Source organism: Lithobates pipiens, unplaced genomic scaffold, assembly GCF_037356315.1.
Source record: "Lithobates pipiens isolate NorthernLeopardFrog02 unplaced genomic scaffold, aLitPip1_a1.2 Scaffold_18, whole genome shotgun sequence".
Classification (NCBI taxonomy): Eukaryota; Metazoa; Chordata; class Amphibia; order Anura; family Ranidae; genus Lithobates; species Lithobates pipiens.
The window spans coordinates 97600778-97620893 of NW_027507758.1; the positions used below are offsets into that span (position 1 = coordinate 97600778).

Consider the following 20116-nt stretch of genomic DNA (forward strand, 5'->3'; position numbering starts at 1 on the left):
AAGATGGCAGCTTCCTTGGCTGAAAACGATAGGGGAGTTTACTTCCACTTTAAAGCAGGTGACCTAGAAAACAAAAAATAGTAGTCCTAATTGTGTACCTCCCGTGATGTTTGCAAAAAAATTTATATAATCTATATTTTTAGTTTATCATTGTAGTCCTTACACACTCAATATAGCTACCCAAATTTCTATTAAAGTGTAACTAAAGTAAAAACTGTTTTTCTTCATTTTAGATATGTTAGGAAAGAGTTATAACCCTCACCCCCTTGTGTTTTTTTTTATTGTTATTTTTCATTGTGTGCCATAGGGGAGATTTACCTTCACTTCCTGTCCCATAGTCAAAACAGGAAGTGAGAGAAAATACCTGCAAAATTAGGGAATCCCGGGTCTCCAGAAAGATTACCCCTTTATTACTGTTCTGATGTCAACCTAAAACTTGGACTTTTTTTTTAACTTTAACTTTCAATGATAATTTTAAACAGGACAAATAAAGAGGATGAATGTCCCTAAAGTGGCCACAGACATCAATATCAACTGACAGCTGTTCTAATCCCTCTTCTATCCAAAATGTAAAAAAAAAAAGTTTTGCCTTAAGCTGTATTTCAACCACTTCAGCCCCGGAAGATTTGGCTGCTGAATGACCGGGCCATTTTTTGCGATTTGGCACTTCTCTGCTTAACTGACAATTGCGTGGTGGTGCAATGCTGTGTCAAAACAAAATTGACGTCCTTTTTTCCCCACAAATACCACTTCAGCCCCCAAAGAATTTACCCTCTTCCTGACCAGAGCACATTTTGCGATTCGGCACTGCGTCGCTTTAACTGACAATTTTGCGGTCCTGCGACGTGGCTCCCATACAAAATTGACGTCCTTTATTTTCCCACAAATAGAGCTTTCTTTTGGTGGTATTTAATCGCCTCTGTGGTTTTTATTTTTTACGCTATAAACAAAAAAAGAGTAACAATTTTGAATTTTTGCTTTAATATCTCAATTTTTTTTTAAAATAAGCAAATTTTTTCTCAGTTTTAGCCGATATGTAATCTTCTACATATTATTGGTAAAAAAAACGCAATAAGTGTATATTGATTGGTTTGAGCAAAAGTTATAGTGTCTACAAAATAGGGGATAGATTTATAGCATTTTCATTATTATTATTTTTTTACTAGTAATGGCAGCGATCTGCGATTTTTATCATGACTGCGACATTATGGCAGACACATCGGACAATTTTGACACTTTTTTGGGACCATTGTCATTTATACAGCAATCAGTGCTATACAGATGCATTGATTACCGTAAAAATGTCACTGGCAGTGAAGGGGTTAACACTAGGGGACAATCAAGGGGTTAACTGTGTTTCCTGGGAGGTGATTCTAACTGAAGGGGGAGGGGACTGACTAGAGGACGTGACGGATCGTGGTTCCTAGATAATAGGAACACACGATCTGTCACTCCTCTCAGAACAGAACAGGGAAGTGTGTGTTTACACACACTCGTCCCTGTTCTGTGTCTCTTGCTCATGATCGCTCGTGGCCAGCGGTCATCGCAACCATCAGCCATGAGCATCGGCACCCCTGCTGTGCAGCGGGCATACGCGCGACTGCTGTCCCGATCCCGCAAGTTGACGTATAGCTACGACGGTTCGCGGGATCGTGCCAACCTGCCGCAGTAAGTAAAAAAAAGAGGATACTGAAGAACAATGAGAAATTAAGATATGAAAAATTGTAAATAGACTTTGTGCATGTACGTAGGTGTTTTAATCTCATTTGTGCTGTGTGTTTGCATGTGTTACTTTTGTATGTTTTTTTTTATTGTTTACCTATTTATTGTTATGCATTTTACTTACTAGTGTAGTACTGAAGCTCTGAATCCATTAAACTCTTGAGGATAACCTATCCTGACAATGTAGTCATTTTGTTGACCTAATGGGGTCAATTCACTAAGAGTTAAATAATGCTCATAAAAAGTGGTAAAATAACGCTTGCGGTAAATCAGTTTTAAAAGTGCAATTCACTAAGAATTTTGCGTTAAATACCAAATACGGTGTTTGTTTGATTTAGTGGTAATTACTGCATTATTTAATGCATTAATTTACCTCATTGAGATGGAGTGGGGCAGCTGCCACATTCTTAACAATGGATGATTCATCAGCTGTCAGCGTGCCCCCCCCCCCCCTTCAGGCCTGGTTTGGATTTTAAGGGGAGCCCAATGCCAAAATGTAAAAAATAATACGGCATGGGGTTCCCCCTAAAATCCATACCAGACCCTTATCTGAGCATGCAGCCTGGCAGGTCAGGAAGGGAAATGGGGTGAGCAAGCGCCTCCCCTCCTGCCCCAAAGCACCTTGTCCCCATGTTAATGGAGACAAGTGCCTTATCCCCACAACCCTGGGCTGTGGTTGTGAAGGTCTGCGGGTAGGGGGCTTATCAGAATCTTTTTTAATCAAATACTTTTTTAAAGATGTAGCGCCCTCTACTTTTGTGTAGGTGCTTAGTGATGTGTTTTTGACAGTATAGGATATAGAGACAGGTAAATTTAGCCAGGGTCCTGCTCTTTACTAGGCCTGGTTGTTTATTTAGGAATGGGAGTGTCAGAGTAGAAGGGGGTGTGGCCGCCTATACTTGGGCTCAGGGATACCTCCTCTGCTTGACAGTGGATTCTGCTGGAAAGAGAGGATGGGCTGAGACCTGAGTGGCAGGAAACCCATGTGAGAGAACTGACCAATGGTTAATTTCCATGGTCAATGGGAGGTCTCATAAAAAAGGGGGGGTCACATGCTCCAGTAGGTTCAGGCGTTCGAGGTCTGGAGGCACAGGAGTTCAGAGATCCCGGAGCATCTGGGAGGAGGCTTAAGGCCCGGGAGTTCAGAGATCTCGGAGCTGGATAAGCGGAGCCGAGTCCAGGGAGGCCGAAGTCTGGCCCCTGGAGGAGAAGTCAGTATGTAGCGAAGGAGGAAGACTGGGCGTGGGATGTGTCGGACAGCGTGGAGAACAAGGAAGTAGGAACTAAGAGGAAGAAGAAAACTGGGGAATCGACTTTCTGTGAGTAGAACATGGACTGTTGATTGGGAGAGAGCAACGGGAGTGCAACCCAGTAGAGCTACTCAGTAACTTCATACTGTGTATCCAAGGAACACAGTATGAAGCACTATCCAGGATTGAGGGAAGTTTGACAACAAAAGTCATGGAAATAGGCAGTGTGGCCTGTGACTTGGAAGTCAACACCCACAGCATTATTCAGAGTGATGCAATATCTGTCCATATTGGGAGTGCTACTTAAGAGACAATTGGAACCAGAAAAGGATCGCTATAAGGGACTTAATTAACCAAGCCATGGCTACAGAATAATACCCTTTGACCTAAAACTGGGGTCGGATGGGCATCTCATATACTCTATTGAACAGCCCACTGATTTATACCCAGAATAAAACATTATAAAATCCAGAGTCTTGACTGTTTGGTATTATGTAATTGCATGGGGGATCGGAAGCGGAACCATCCGAACAAAAAGTAATGAACAAACTCAGCAGCCCCCATGGGGGTACCGCTACATATGGAGGTCGCCACTGAGATTACCTTGACTGTCAGCGCCGACAACCACCCACTGTTTGCAACAATGTATCCTGCTCTCACAGTTAAAAATGTGGATGGGGCTTGTGGATGTCGCTATTGCCCTTGGAAACACAGACACAGGGGGTGTTGCAGAAGGGGACTGCAGAGAAGTTGGTCCCTTACAGTTGGGACATCACAAGGGGTCATTTTTAATGTGAGTTCAGTGACTCCCGCCAGTTAGCCTGCAATTCCACTGTGCCTGCCGCCAGGTGTCGCTGTGGAGCACAGGGAAAATGTAGAGTTACAGTTCCTTGCATGCTAAACCAAGTTGAGGGGTGGAGTCCCCTCAGCTTATTCCTAGTTGAGTTCCTAGTTGAGAATCCTGGGTGACCTAAAACCCTTTTAACACCCTTTCTTACAGGCGAACACTCAAGCACACACATACTAGGATCAGTTTGAACAGGAGCCAATTGCCTACCAGCATATCTTTGGAGTGTGGGAGTAAACTAGGGCACACAATTACGTTTTTGTGGCTGTCCCTGCTGGGGAAATTCACCCTCTTTATTTATCCTAGTTTACCAATGTTTTTTGTGTGCTATGAGAGCAGTGGTATGGGGCAGACCACCACATTCAGCACAGCTCCTATTTTGCCAGTGGTGTGGCAGATCACACTCGCTTGTCACTCTGGCATCCTTGGAAATCCCGGCTTCTTTGGGTCTGTAACGCGGAAGCCAAAGCATATAATTTCTGGGTAGGGGGGTACAGAGAAATTGGGGCAAAGAGTGAGTGAGAGCTCACTACGTTGCTGGCAGAATAGTTACAGTGCTGTATGTGGCTGTCATTAGCAAGGCCACTGTTTTCTGTTGTGAACAAAATGCCCAGGAACAGGTAAGTGATCTTTTTATATTTTATATTTGTGTTTTTCCACCACTAGACCACCACTAGGGATTATTTACTATGTGGTTACGCTCACTAGACCATCAGGCATTATTTGTGGAAATGTGTCATTTTAGGGCCAGTGTTACACTGTGAGCACAGATCAAAAGCACAAAAGCACACCGCAGATTGTCAATTACGTCCAAATCTTTAGTAAAAAATTATCACACCACAGAAGACATGCAACGTTTTGGAGCCACGCAGAACCCCTTTGCGACGTGATGAACATGCCTGATGAAGGGGTCCTGTGTGGCTCTGAAAAATAACATATTAGGTTTTAATCTTTTCCTAATAAAACTGGTTCGATTATAGGAACTGCTGAGGCAGTCGAGGGAGTGTGCAGTATAGTAAGTCAGGAACATGTCCTCCAACATGACCCACTCCACATGGTGCTCTGCTCCTGTGCTTCTTTTTACCTTTCTGTTACCATGCAAGTGACAACAGGTTTTCTGCAAACATTCATGGAGAAAAGTTGAGGGATTTTTGTTTGGATCACGTTGGAATATTGGGCAAAGGATTGACCCAGCACTACAAGTGAAGTTTTAGGCTCAGACAAAACAAGTAAAAATAAATAGGGGGGATATATAATTATAAGTATGCCTGCACAGTTAGATCTAATTAATTCTTGGATGAGTCTGGTCATTGCACTCTTTAAAGTGTATGTCCAGGCATTGCCCAAATTTAAACCCAATCCTCCCTCTCCCCCTCTATACAAGTCCCAGCATTATTTCTTTCTCAATTACTCAATTGTGTTGCCAGCGAGTTAGACATTAATGGCTGTGTGTTGGGTTATTTTGAGGGGACAGCAAATGTACACTGTTATACAAGCTGTACACTCACTACTTTACAGGGGCAGACTGACCATTCGGCCACTTGGACACTGTCCGAGGGCACCGGGCCACTAGGGGGCCCCACCAGGGTTGCCAGCCTCAGTAAAACGAGGGACAGTATGTAAAAATCTGTGTTTTTTTTTACATCTGTCTCTGAAATGACATCCTTTTGGTCTAAAAATCCTGAGATTATAGCTGCCCCACCTCTCCAGTACCTTCTCAGCCAATAGAAACATGTCTGTATATACTGTGTGATTGTATACTGTGTGGCCCCATAATCTCTGATTGCCTGGGGGCCCCATAATCTCCTATTGCCCGGGGGCCCCATGAGTTGTCAGTCCGCCCCTGCTACTTTACATTGTAGCAAAGTGTAATTTCTTCAGTGTTGTCACATAAAAATATTTACAAAAATGTGAGGGGTGTACCCACTTTTGTTAGATACTGTATGTGGGGTCACTCCAAACACATATGAATTCACATGTGGTCATCCATTGTTTCTGAGGCTGGTAAATAAAGTTCAGATAATGAAAAACATGCTTAAATGACCATCCACAAAAAGTCTCAAAGGCCAGTCCCCATAACTGTATGGCCACACTGGCCTCAGGAGAATAGCTGTTGCAGGGTTGGAAGATATACTGAGTTCTGTAGTCAAGCAGGCACGGCTGAATACTTTGGTTGAAATATCAATGCAGCAAAGGAAGCCCATACTTTAGGAGCATTCTGGATTTCTGGCAGCATTTTTAAAGGGTTAAACTTGGGGAAATGTGTGTGTTTTATAATACCCTGACAAACACGTTGAACATATATCTGTATTAAAATCCTTAAGAACATGTGCTGTATTTATGTTTTTTTAACATCATTTTAAATTGCAGGGGTAACTAATGCATTGACATACTGATTTTATGCAACAGGGTCGTGGTGGAAAAGGAAGTATCTATGTCTGGGCATCTGGAGATGGAGGAAGTTATGATGACTGTAACTGTGATGGTTATGCATCCAGCATGTGGACCATCTCCATAAACTCTGCTATTAATGATGGTCGGACTGCACTATACGATGAAAGCTGCTCTTCCACTTTAGCCTCCACATTCAGCAATGGAAGAAAACGAAATCCTGAAGCTGGCGTGGTATGTATACAGACTGTCGTCTGCCCCTAGGCATCATCAAGCACCAGCCTTACAATAGAAACAGCAGATGTTCTTTTGTTAGAGCTCATTTTAAATGATAGAAAACCCAGTGAGGCTTTCACTGGCGACGGATGCAAAATATGTTAATATTTAAACAATCCAAACATCCTTTAAGTTGCATTGGTTCAGTTACTGTATTTGGCTATACAGTTCATACTGTGAAAATGTTTTGTATCATGAAAGGGAAATAAGCGTGGACTATGTTGGATGTAAACTGTCTATAAAGGTCCAAATACAAGAAAATGTAGGAGACAAATAGGAGTGTAAAAAAAACTTTACAGCAAATAGACCACTATCATGAGCAAAACTGTATTTTGATAACTTTTCACATACACTATATTACCAAAATGATTTGGACACCTACCTTTACATGCATGTGAAATTTAATGGCATCCCAGTCTCTTAGTCCGTAGGGTTCAATATTGAGTTGGCCCACCCTTTGCAGCTATAACAGCTTCAACTCTTCTGGGAAGGCTGTCCACAAGGTTTAGGAGTGTGCTTATAGGGATGTTTGACCATTCTTCCAGAGGCACATTTGTGAGGTCAGGCAGTGATGTGGATGAGAAGGTCTGGCTCGCAGTCCCTAATTCATCCCAAATGTGTTCTGTTGGGTTGAGGTCAGGACTGTGCAGGCCAACCAAGTTCCTCCACCCCAAACTCGCTCATTCATGTCTTTATGGACCTTGCTTTGTGCACTGGTGTGCAGTCATGTTGGAGCGGGAAGGGGCCATCCCCAAACTGTTCCCAGAAAGTTGGGAGCATGAAATTGTCCAAAATGTCTTGGTATGCTGATGCCTTAAGAGTTCCCTTCACTGGAACTAAGGGGCCAAGCCCAACCCCTGAAAAATGACCCCACACCATAATCCCCCCTCCACCAAATTATTTGGACCAGTGCACAAAGCAAGGTCCATAAACTCTCTAAAAACACCCCAAACTCACTCATCCATGTCATTATGGACCTTGTTTTGTGCACTGGTCCAAATAATTTGATGGAGAGGGGATTATGGTGTGGGGTCATTTTTCAACTGTTAGGCTTGGCCCTTTAGTTCCAGTGAAGTTAACTCTTAAGGCATCAGCATATCAAAACATTTTGGACAATGTCATGCTTTGTGAGAACAGTTTTGGGATAGACTGGACTAGAATAAGGAAGTTCATAGCCAGTAGCCAATAGCTGCCCTAGCGTCGGTTTTTGTCCGTCGGACTAGCATACACATGAACGGATTTCTCGGTCCGGCGGAGTTCCGGTGGAAAAATTTAAAACATGTTCTATTTCTAAAGTCCGCCGGATTTTTGGCAAGCAAAGGTCCGATGGAGCCCACACAAGATCGAATTGTCTGACGGACTCGTTCCGTCTGACCTTTGCTGTCAAAAAGTCCAGTCGTGTGTACGCGGCATAAGACTAGGATGCCATTAAATTTCAAGTGTGTGTAAAGACAGGCATCCCAATAGTTTTTGGTAATATAGTGTATGTTATATGAGATGATAGTATTAGGCATATGATTTTTTTTTTATTCAAAACTTTATCGGCATGTATGTGCAGACCAAGCTGTCTAGATAAAGTGACATTTACAGAGGTTGCATCAAACTATAACACTACGGGGGGTGCTTTTAATCATCATTTTTTTATTCGCATATTTTAAATCGTTTCTTTGAAAACAAGTAAAAGCTATTGCCTCCCTTGCTAAAGCTTCCCTGCCAGTGTTATAGCTTGTTCTAACCTCATCTCTATGAAGTGACAACTTTTAAATTGCTAAATAGCTCCAGGCAACAAGACAGTGGGAAGATTTACAGACTCACATGATGTGCAGAAATACAGCACAGTTAGTCAACTGTTATGCATGTCAAGCAGATTGCACACATATATGGACATTCTCAGGGGAACATTTATCAAACAAAATGACTGACACATTAGAATGGGTTTCCTCTCATTTACCTAATTCTATGCAACCGTGTTCTTGTGTATATGTCACCCCTTCACCTGGAATTCTGGGCAGCAAAAAAATTTAGGTTTGTAAAGTTCAGGGACAGATTTATCACTAAATATGAGATAGATTTTCATTCTAAACAGACTAACAATTAAGTAGTGGTCAGGGTCAGGTTGGACTTTCTCACAGTGCTACCTTAGGGCAGCTGAAGGAAGAATTTACAATCAAGTTGAAAACCTGTAGCAAGCCTTTCACACAATCTATCTATTTTCTCCTGTTTAGCATTACCTTACTTTGCAACATAACTCATAAATGTCTCTCCTAGTGTGAATATTTAAATCTCCCCCAAAAAGCCTATGGTATTGATGCAGCCATGCAGAATGTGCCCTTACTTTACCATAATATCAGTTTAATGTAAGTCACCCTGTGACCACATTCTGTGTTGTGCAGATTTGCTCTCACATGCCATTGCGTGGATGAGGCTGAACCAGTGAACACATAGGTTTGCATTTTCATATTCAGTGCCATTCCAAAGATGAGGATACTGGCAAAAGTGGGGATTTAATTAAATGAAAGTATGGAATAAAAGATGAATATCATAATGAAAATTAGAACCATATACAGTGAGGGAAAAAAGTATTTGATCCTCCTGCTGATTTTGTACGTTTGCCCACTGACAAAGAAATGATCAGTCTATCATTTTAATGGTAGGTTTATTTTAACAATGAGAGACAGAATAACAACAAAATAATCCAGAAAAACGCATTTCAAAAAAGTTATAAATTGATTTGCATTCTAATGAGTGGAATAAGTATTTGACCCCTTTGTAAAACATGACTTAGTACTTAGTGGCAAAACCCTTGTTGGCAATAACAGAGGTCAGATGTTTCTTGTAGTTGGCCACCAGGTTTGTGCACATCTCAGGAGAGATTTTGTCCCACTCCTCTTTGCAGATCCTCTCCAAATAATTAAGGTTTCGAGGCTGATATTAGGTAACTCGAACCTTCAGCTCCCTCCACATATTTTCTTTGGGATTAAAGTCTGGAGACTAGCTAGGCCACTCCAGAACCTTAATGTGCTTCTTCTTGAGCCACTCCTTTGTTGCACTGGCTGTGTGCTTTGGGTCATTGTCATGCTGGAATACCCATCCACGACTCATTTTCAATGCCCTGGCTGAGGGAAGGAGGTTCTCACCCAAGATTTAATGGTATATGGCCCCGTCTATCGTCTCTTTGATGTGGTGAAGTTGTCCTGTCCCCTTAGCACAAAAACATCCCCAAAGCATAAAGTTTCCACCTCCATGTTTGATGATGGGAATGGGGGGCTTGGGGTCATAGGCAGCATTGAGTTGAGTTGATGCCAAAGAGCTCGATTTTGGCCTCATCTGACCACAACACTTTTACCTAGTTCACCTCTGAATCATTCAGATGTTCATTAGCAAGCTTCAGCCGCCCCTGTACATGTGCTTTTTTGAGCAGGGGGACCTTGCAGGTACTGTAGGATTTTAGTTCTTCACGGCATAGTGTATTACCAATTGCTTTTTTTCGTGACTGTGGTCTCAGCTGCCTTGAGATCGTTGACAAGATTCTCCTGTGTAGTTCTGGGTTGATTCCTCACCGTTCTCATAATTATTGAAACTCCACGAGGTGAGATCTTGCATAGAGCCCCAGACGGAGGGAGATTGACAGTTATTTTGTGTTTCTTCCATTTGCAAATAAGTGCACCAATTGTTTCCACCTTCTCACCACACTGCTTGACAGTGGTCTTGTAGCCCATTCCAGTCTGGTGTAGATCTACAATTTTGCCCCTGACATCCTTGGACAGCTCTTTTGTCATGGCCATGGTGGAGAGATTGGAAGCTGATTGATTGCTTCTGTGGACAGGTGTCTTTTTATACAGATTATTATGAGCATGAGCACACCAATTTGTTTTTGGCACCACATCCCAGAACTAGATAATAAAAAGGCACAGAAATTGGGACTTTATGGGTGCAAATAAATTGAAAGAAATATCAAATATAGTGTATAAAACATTCCTTTATTTATAAAAATAGGATAAAAATTCATTCATAAAAAAAAACGAATGAAAAAAGAAGAGATGCAAATAGTGGCTAGTACAGTTGATTTACAGCTTCAACAACACATCAATATATTATGGACTTCTCAACATGTTTCGCCCATAAATCGGGCTTCCCCAGGGGATGCTGGTCATTTGCAGCGTACATCTCCTAAATATCTCCTAAAAGAAAAGGGACCAGAAACTTCCGGGCTAGCTAGTTGTTTTGCTGTCTCAGAAAAACAATGCGCCAAAAGTGACCATAGATGGTAGATAAAGACAAAAAAGGCAGATTCTGCCGCAGGCTAACACCAGGAGCCACATACCACCAAGTATTCTCATCACTTTGAAATATCTCTGTGACAGAGAGTAGCGTGCATGTGTCTCCCGGTTCCCGCAGGTGTCTTTTATACAGGTAACACGCTGAGATTAGGAGCACTCACTAACCACTACACCACTGTGCTGCCCAGGTTATTCTGTCTCTCACTGTTAAAATAAACCTACCATTAAGATTATAGACTGATTATTTATTTGTCAGTGGGCAAACGTACAAAATCAACAGGGGATAAAAATACTTTTTCCCTCACTGTGTAAAGCTAGTTGTATCTTCCAAATCATGTTAGATCTAAAATACAAAGTTGGAGTGTACTTTGTAAAACTTAGGCACATGTTCACTACTTCCTACTATTAGTAGGGGCATGTTGGATATGTAAAGATCTGTCAATCATCTCTCTGTCATTTTATACAGTATAATAGCAGCTTGAAGCAGGCAGACGTGTTAGCAGGAGCTCTAACTATGACAGAAAGGGCAAGTTCAGGCCACCTGTTCAGTTTGCACATGCAGAGTCAACATATGACTATATTCCTCATACACTAGTGACCACTTGAGGTCCTCGGAAATGGGGCTCAAAGCAATCTGAACTGTGAAGTTTGTGAAGTTTTGTGAAGTTTGCTGCAAGCTGGTAGAGAATGTAGCTTATTGATATCTAGTATTGACATGCTTGTCATTAGACAGTTAAACAGACATGCAGCTCTCCATGCTTGTCAACAGGTCTGATGTCATATTTGGCTTGTTCTTACCTCCCACTGGAATATTTTAAAATTGCATCTTAATGGCCTTTGCGGGCATGCCATTGTCTAGGTTTAAAACAACCACATACAGCGCCTTGCAAACGTATTCACCCCCCCCCCCGGCTTGTTACTTATTTTGTTACATTACAGCCTTTAGTTCAATGTTTTTTTATCTGAATTATATGTGATTGATCAGAACACAATAGTCTAAGTTAGTGAAGTAAAATTAGAAAAATATATACATAAAACTATTTTTCAGAAATAAAAAACTGATAATTGGCATGTGCGTATGTATTCACCCCCTTTGTTATGAAGCCCATGAAAAGCTCTGGTGCAACCAATTACCTTCAGAAGTCATATAATTAGTGAAATGATGTCCACCTGTGTGCAATCTAAGTGTCACATGACCTGTCTTTATATATACACACCTTTTTGAAAGGCCCCAGAGGCTGCAACACCTAAGCAAAAGGCACCACTAACCAAACACTGCCATGAAGACCAAGAAACTCCAAACAAGTAAGGGACAATTGCTATTGAGAAGTACAAGTCAGGGTTAGATTATAAAAAATATCCAAATCTTTGATGATCCCTAGGAGCACCATCAAATCTATCATAACCAAATGGAAAGAACATGGCACAACAGCAAACCTAACAAGAGATGGTCACACACCAAAACTCACGGACTGGGCAAGAAGGGCATTAATCAGAGAGGCAGCACATAGACCTAAGGTAACCCTGGAGGAGCTGCAGAGTTCTACAGCAGAGACTGGAGTAACAATAAAGCCCCATACACACTATCAGATTTTCTGCTGAATTTTGTCTTCAGATTTACCAAAACCATGTAGTGCAAGGGCCTGCCTGATTACATACACATTGAAACTCCTAAGGTTTGACCTCATATTATATGGTTTTGGTAAATCTGAAGGAAAAAATCAGGAGAAAATCTGATAGTGTGTATGGGGCTTAAGCCGTACTCTCCATAGAGTTGGGCTCTATGGCAGAGTGGTCAGAAGAAAGCCATTACTTTCAGCAAAAAACAAAATGGAACATTTTGAGTTTGCGAAAAGGCATGTGGGAGACTCCCAAAATGTATGGAGGAAGGTGCTCTGGTCTGATGAGACTAAAATATTACTTTTTGGCCATCAAAGAAAACGCTATGTCTGGCACAAACCTAATACATCACATCACCCAAAGAACACCATCCCCACAGTGCAACATGTTGGTGGCAGCATCATGCTGTGGGGATGTTTTTCAGCAGTCGGGACTGGGAAACTGGTGAGAGTTGAGGGAGAGATGGATAGTGCTAAATACAGGGATATTCTTGAGCAAAACCTGTACCACTCTGTGTATGATTTGAGGCTAGGGCGGAGGTTCACCTTTTAGCAGGTCAAGACCCCAAACACACAGCTAAAGCAACACACGAGTGGTTTAAGGGGAAACATGTAAATGTGTTGGAATGGCCCAGTCAAAGTCCAGACCTCAATCCAATAGAAAATCTGTGGTCAGACTTAAAGATTGTCATTCACAAGCACAAACCACCCAACTTGAAGGAGCTGGAGCAGTTTTGTAAGGAGGAATGGGCAAAAATCCAAGTGGTAAGATGTGGCAACCTCATAGAGACTTATCCAAAGCGACTTGGAGCTGTGATAGCCACAAAAGGTGGCTCTATAAAGTATTGACTTTAGGGGGGGGAATAGCTATGCACATTGACTTTTTCTGTTATTTTGTCCTATTTGTTTTTTGCTTCACAATAAATAAATACAAATCTTCAAAAGTTGTGGTTCTGTAAATTATATTATTAAAATCCTCAAACAATCCATGTTAATTCCAGATTGTGAGGCAACAAAACACGAAAAAATGCCAAGGGGGGGTGAATACTTTTGCAAGGCACTGTACAACGACTTACATCATCTTTTGCTGTTATGGAGCTAAATGTAGTAGTTGTTTTTTTTCATTGCTCATAGAAGTAACTGAACATTTGACAGATGGTGTGTCCTCATCTGACTCCCCAAGGTGCAGGGAATTCCCATCATAGACTGTTGTCACAGGATTTGGACTTATGGAAAGATATACCCTCACTTCTCGCTCTGATGACAGTCTTGGATTTCTGCTTCTTTTCTGTCAACGTGACAATAGTCTCCAAAAAAAGAGAGGTGTAAATCTCCCTAGCTGGGATATACACAGCAATAGACACTTGGAAGGGGGTCTAACCACACACACACACACACACACACACACACACACACACACACACACACACACACACACACACACACACACACACACACACACACACACACACACACACACACACACACACCACTGAGCAAAAATGTCCAGCACTGCTGCACTCATAAAATACTGATCATATCAGCATGCACATGTATGTTGTAATATGTTAAATGTTTGTTTTTGAGTTCGTTTTCTATATCATAAATAATTAGCATTTGGCAATAAGCTTTCAGACCACTTTGGAATTAATCATAGCCTGTTTCCTTTAATACAAAAAGTAATGCATGATAAATATTTCAGTGCTTTCAAATAATTTGAGTGCAATATGTCTTTCTTTATATGACTTTATTAATTGTGTATGACCTGTAAATTATCAATTTATGTTTTCAGGCTACAACAGATTTATATGGAAACTGCACGTTACGTCACTCAGGAACATCTGCGGCAGCACCAGAAGCAGCTGGGGTGTTTGCATTAGCCCTAGAGGCAAAGTATGTTCATGGGATTTTTTTTACATATATGGCAGATGACAGTAAACAAGACATGTTTATCTATGCAGAAAAATGTAAAGGGACTTTTGCACCTTCAGATATCCCTAACTGTGTGACTTGTCCAAAACCACTTTCTAAAATCATAATTATTTTTCATGCTTTGGTTAATACACAAGATTGTGATTATTAGGGTCAATTATCATTGAGATTTTTCTTTTCCCCAACATTTCAGTGAGTTTGGCAATGTCTGGGGAAGGTAAAATGATTCTGATTTTTAGGATTGCAATTGGTCATTGAAGATTGCATAAGCTCATTTTCCTGGACCTGTCATTCTGGTAAAAAAAGGCCCCTCCCATTTTTTACAGAAAGAAAAAAAACTGAAAAATAAAAACCAAAAAAATAAAAACCAAAAGCAGACAAATCGAGCACAAAAAAACTACCGTAAACTAAATATCACCCCCCCCCCCAAAAAAACAAAAACAAAACATATCATATGGGCGTAATCCATATGATATTTTGTTTAGTACATGCATATTCATTTGCATACTGGTATATACTCAAGGCAGTCAGTTTAAATGTACATTTTATTAACTATTAGTCACTGCATGAGATACCATGAACAGCTCTAAGGGTCCGTTCACACAGGGGCAACACGACTTTCAACACAACTTTTGGAGGCAACTTGGACACAACCTGAACACGACTTGGGGCGACTTACAACATGACTTTAGCCGCCCCAGGCCAGGCGACTTTTGCCGTGGCCAATCAGAGAATGAGCTCTCAAGAGGGAACTCCACGCCAAATTTATGAAAAAAATTTGGCGTGGGTTCCCCCTCCGAGAGCATACCAGGCCCTTAGGTCTGGTATGGATATTAAGGGGAACCCCCTACGCCGAAAAAACGGTGTGGGGGTCCCCCCCAGATCCATACCAGACCCTTATCCGAGCACGCTACCCGGCCGGCCAGGAAAGGGTGTGGGGACGAGCGTGCGCCCCCCCCCTCCTGAGCCGTACCAGGCCGCGTGCCCTCAACATGGGGGGTGCCTTGGGGGAAGGGGGGGCCACGCGGCCCCCCCACCCCAAAGCACCTTGTCCCCATGTTGATGAGGACAAGGGCCTCTTCCCGACAACCCTGGCCGTTGGTTGTCGGGGGTCTGCGGGCGGGGGGCTTATCGGAATCCGGGAGCCCCCTTTAATAAGGGGGCCCCCCGGATTCCAGCCCCCCACCCTATGTGAGTGAGTATGGGGTACAACGTACCCCTACCCATTCACCTGTGAAAAAAATGTAAAAAAAACACAACACAGGGTTAAAATAGTTTATTGCACAGCTCCGGGGGTCTTCCGTCTTCGGGGGTCTTCTCGCTGGACTCCTCCGCTATCTTCTGCTAGCTCTTTTGCTAGCGGAGGAGCCCGGCTTTCTTCTTCGTCGTCGTCACAGTCCCGGGGGATGCTGGGACTGTGACATCGTAAGGGGGCGGGGTCACCATGTGACATCAACCGGCGACCCCGCCCCTTGTCCCTATATAAGTCGCCGTGCACCGCATCGAGTCAACTTCTCCAGAAGAAGAAGAAGAATGGAAGGCGGCGGCGACAGAAGACCGGGCCACCGCTAGTAAAAGAGCTGAAAGAAGAAGCGGTGGCCCGGCAAGAAGAACCGAAGAGGGGGACAAGACCCCCGAAGTCGGAAGAAGAGGGCAACGATGACAAAGAAGAAAGTCGGGCTCCTCCGCTAGCAAAAGAGCTAGCAGAAGATAGCGGAGGAGTCCGGCGAGAAGACCCCCGAAGACGGAAGACCCCGGAGCTGTGCAATAAACTATTTTAACCCTGTGTTGTGTTTTTTTTTACATTTTTTTCACAGGTGAATGGGTAGCGGTAGGTTGTACCCCATACTCATTCACATAGGGTGGGTGGCCGGGATCCGGGGGGCCCCCTTATTAAAGGGGGCTCCCGGATTCCGCTAAGCCCCCTGCCTGCAGACCCTTGTCCTCATCAACATGGGGACAAGGTGCTTTGGGGTGGGGGCCGCGCGGCCCCCCTTCCCCCAAGGCACCCCCCATGTTGAGGGCACGCGGCCTGGTACGGCTCAGGAGGGGGGCCGCACGCTCGTCCCCACACCCTTTCCTGGCCGGCCGGGTAGCGTGCTCAGATAAGGGTCTGGTATGGATCTGGGGGGGACCCCCACGCCGTTTTTTCAGCGTAGGGGGTTCCCCTTAATATCCATACCAGACCTAAGGGCCTGGTATGCTCTCGGAGGGGGAACCCACGCCAAATTTTTTCATAAATTTGGTGTGGAGTTCCCTCTTGAGAGCTTATAATTCTGTCAGAGTCGCCTCCGTATAGACGGAGATCTGACTTGGAGGCGACCTCCATTGAAATCAATGGGTACCGGTCGCTTACAAGTCGGATTGAAGTAGTACAGAAACCTTTTCTGAAGTCGGAGCAACTTCAGTAGTGTGCATTAAGACGGCTCTCATTCACTTACATTGATTTTTAAATGTTGTCCGATCTGAGGCGACTAGGGGCGACCTGAAGTCGGATCTGAGTTGCCCCTGTGTGAACGGACCCTTGATGTTACTTGAAATGCCACCGTAATTATATTAGACCACCCGCAGATAGTGTGGGATTAGTGTTTTTTTTTTAGTGTCCATAAAACCTTCCAAAACACATGCAAAGGTGGGTTTTTTTCAGTGGCTGCTGCCCTTCCTGCACTGAGGACACTTCCTGTCTTGTCCTAGGAAAGTAGCTCCATCCAGTGGTGGCTCTGATTAAGCCCTGGGCCTCCTAAAGATTATCCAGTCATGCTGTTGGGCATCACTTTGCAAGCCAGGAAGTCGCTGAACAGCCATGGAAGTGCATGGGCCACTGAGGGGGAATGTGAAAAGTGTTTTCAGTGCAGGGGAACACAGTGATGATCCAACAGAGACTGTCAGGTGTTGGTGGTTTCCTACATTTATTTTGCCTGAGCCAGTATAATAAATACAGGGATTAAGGCTCATCTCAGGTCTGAAATTTTAAATATTGGAGCTGATCTGAGGTTTGGAGGTGCATGGATTGCAGTGATCTGAGGTCTAAAGGTGCAGGAATTGGGGCTTATTTGTGGTCCAAAGGTGGGTGCATTTGAGCTGATCCAAGGTCTGAAGGTGCAGTAATTGGAGCTGAGCTGAGGTCTGACATTCATAACTTGGGGCTGGTGTGGGGTTTAAAGTTCATGTATAAAGCATGGTATAAGGTCTAATATTCATGCACTGGGGCCGATCTGAAGCCTGAAGTTCATGCTTTGGGGCTGATCTGACAGCAACTCTGTCATTATATATATATGGTAAATAAAGTCCTTCCTGTAAAGTTTATAATTAATAATCACTTCTTCCCCAGCCCTCACTGCCTGTTTTTGCTGTAATGAGGAACCATAGCCTGAAGGCTATTCAGGACCTGACATTTTCAGTAGTGTTGAATTCCTGGTCCCTCCTGCACTGGTTTGATTCACTGGCCCCTAAATCTCTACTGTGTCCTGTAGAGGTTGTGGGAGGAACCAAAGCAATACGCAGGAACCAGGAATCTGACAGTCTGGAAACATTGGTATGTCTGCATTCTTCTGTTCATTTGGTCTCTTCTAGTTTTGCAGTCAGATTCTCTATTTTACAAAATTGTTTAAAAATAAAGCTTTTAATTGGCATATTGCTATGTACATATTAAGGAAAATATTGCATTCATGCAAAGTTTCAGTATTGTAATTTAATTTTGTCTTGCAATAGTCCAGGTCTCACTTGGAGGGACTTGCAACACTTAACAGTGCTAACATCCAAAAGGAACCAGCTACACGATGAAGTTCATAAGTGGCGTAGGAATGGTGTTGGTTTGGAGTTTAACCACTTGTTTGGCTATGGTGTACTGGATGCTGGCTCTATGGTTAAAATGGCACGAGAATGGAAAACTGTTCCAGAAAGATTTCACTGTATTGGTGGATCAATACAGGAGCCAAGGTACGTTTGAAAAATGGGAATTCAGAATGAAAAAAAAAAATATATATATATATATATATATATATATATATATATATATATATATATATATATATATATATATATGTAATCTATTAAAAGTAAAACATATTTTATTAATATATTTAAGGGTCAACTGTAATCAAAACTATGTTTTTTTGTTGTAGGAAGTTGAGTAAGGTTTAGAACCTCAGGCTTTTATTACGTTCTTGCTGTGGCTCCCATTCTCTTAAACTGTTTTCCTGATGTTCTAAAAACAGAAACCAAGATACATTTCCCCAGTGGGGTCATAGAAATAAAAAACGAGAGGTTCCCGTATTTCTCCACAATTTTTTTTTGCCTGGGAATGGGCTTTAAAGCAAACCTGACTTTTCCCTAAGCAGATAAACTTGTTCATAATCTGCTCCATGAGCTGTTTCAAATGCATTCAACAAAATGTGTATTCTGAGCAGACTAAATCCCGCTACTACTTTTTCTTTGGACCTTTTCAAAAGTTAAAGTGGTTGTAAACCCACTCATGGATAGAGTAAAGTGACTGGTCTCAGGTGATACAGAGATTAAACAAATCTTCCTAGGTTTTACTTCAGGCTTTTGTTCCCCACACACCATCAGACGAGAATCCAAAATCCTTCACCATCTGTTAGAATCACAGAGGAGGGGCAGAGAGCTGCAGTTACACTGTGTGAGGACTGATTGGAGGAACGGCACACACCGCCTCCACACAGTAAACAAAAGGAAAGGAAAGATACAGAGAATAGACAAGCTCAGTGCTGAGCTCCCTCCCCATCACAAATTTTAAGTCATATGTCGGGAAAACTTCTCAGAATTGATTCTGCTGATAACAGAGGGATGAAGTATCAGAGAGAAACGACACTTACAACTTTGGAGAGAGCTAAGTAAACACTACAGTTACATGTGCTTTGTTCAGATTTCATGACTGAAGTTTACAACTATTTAAAGTTGTCATCTCTGTCATATGCTGACAACTGTCACAGGAAGGACAGAGGTGTCTTTAATTCACTAGCTGTGATTGACAGTTTGGCTTAAAGCAGAGCTCCACCCAAAAGGGGAATCTCTGTTTGTTTGCTTCCTCCTGCCTCCGCTGCCACATTTGGCACCTTCCTAAGGGGGGGGGGGGGAGAGCGGACACCTGTCAAAACCAAGTACCTGTTCCCACTTCTGAATAAGAATGCCGTACAATTTCCAGACCCTCCTCCTCCCCCTTCTGCCTTCTGGGAGACACACAGGACCCAGAAAACAGCGGGCCATTCAGAAAAGCTCACCATGACTCGCACATGCACAGTAGGAAATAGGCTGTGAAGCCGCAAGGCTTCACTTTCTGTTCTCTTAGTGAAGATGCCGGCGCCTGCACCCGGCGCCGATTGACAAATAAGCTAGGGGTGCCGACATGGCGGGATACCTGTACAGGTACGTTTCCTTATAATGAAAAGTCAGCAGCTACAGTAAATGCTGACTTTATACTTTTTAAAATTGATTTACTATGAGAGACGAAAAATGGCAGCACCCAATGGGGGAATTATTGGATATTTGTGGAAACTCTGGGGCAAAGTTTTCTTCCCTGACTACGCACTATGGAGTTTATAAGCTACATAGTAGATGACAGTTTCTGTAAACATTATCAAAAGAAAGAATTGCTTTAAGCTCTTCAACTTTCTTATCATTTCCTATGTTTATGAATGTAAACCTTGCAAATTATTTTCCTTCTTTCCCTGTTCCCTTCCTACAATGATTATTTTAAATAATTATAAATCCATAATTAAAATTCAACCTAAAATGTGCACAAACATATAGCGGGGATAAGTGATTAAACACTTTTCAAAT

At 42.7% G+C, this 20116-nt stretch overlaps 1 protein-coding gene across 1 annotated transcript in view; it reads left to right on the top strand.

Moving 5' to 3' along the window:
• PCSK2 (proprotein convertase subtilisin/kexin type 2) overlaps positions 1 to 20116 on the top strand; it is a 302085-nt gene that overhangs the window by 276231 nt on the left and 5738 nt on the right. Inside the window, exons 9-11 of the mRNA XM_077485936.1 lie at positions 6229 to 6444; positions 14178 to 14278; positions 18029 to 18256. Coding sequence (XP_077342062.1) covers positions 6229 to 6444; positions 14178 to 14278; positions 18029 to 18256 — 545 coding nt within the window. The remainder of the gene's footprint in view (positions 1 to 6228; positions 6445 to 14177; positions 14279 to 18028; positions 18257 to 20116) is intronic.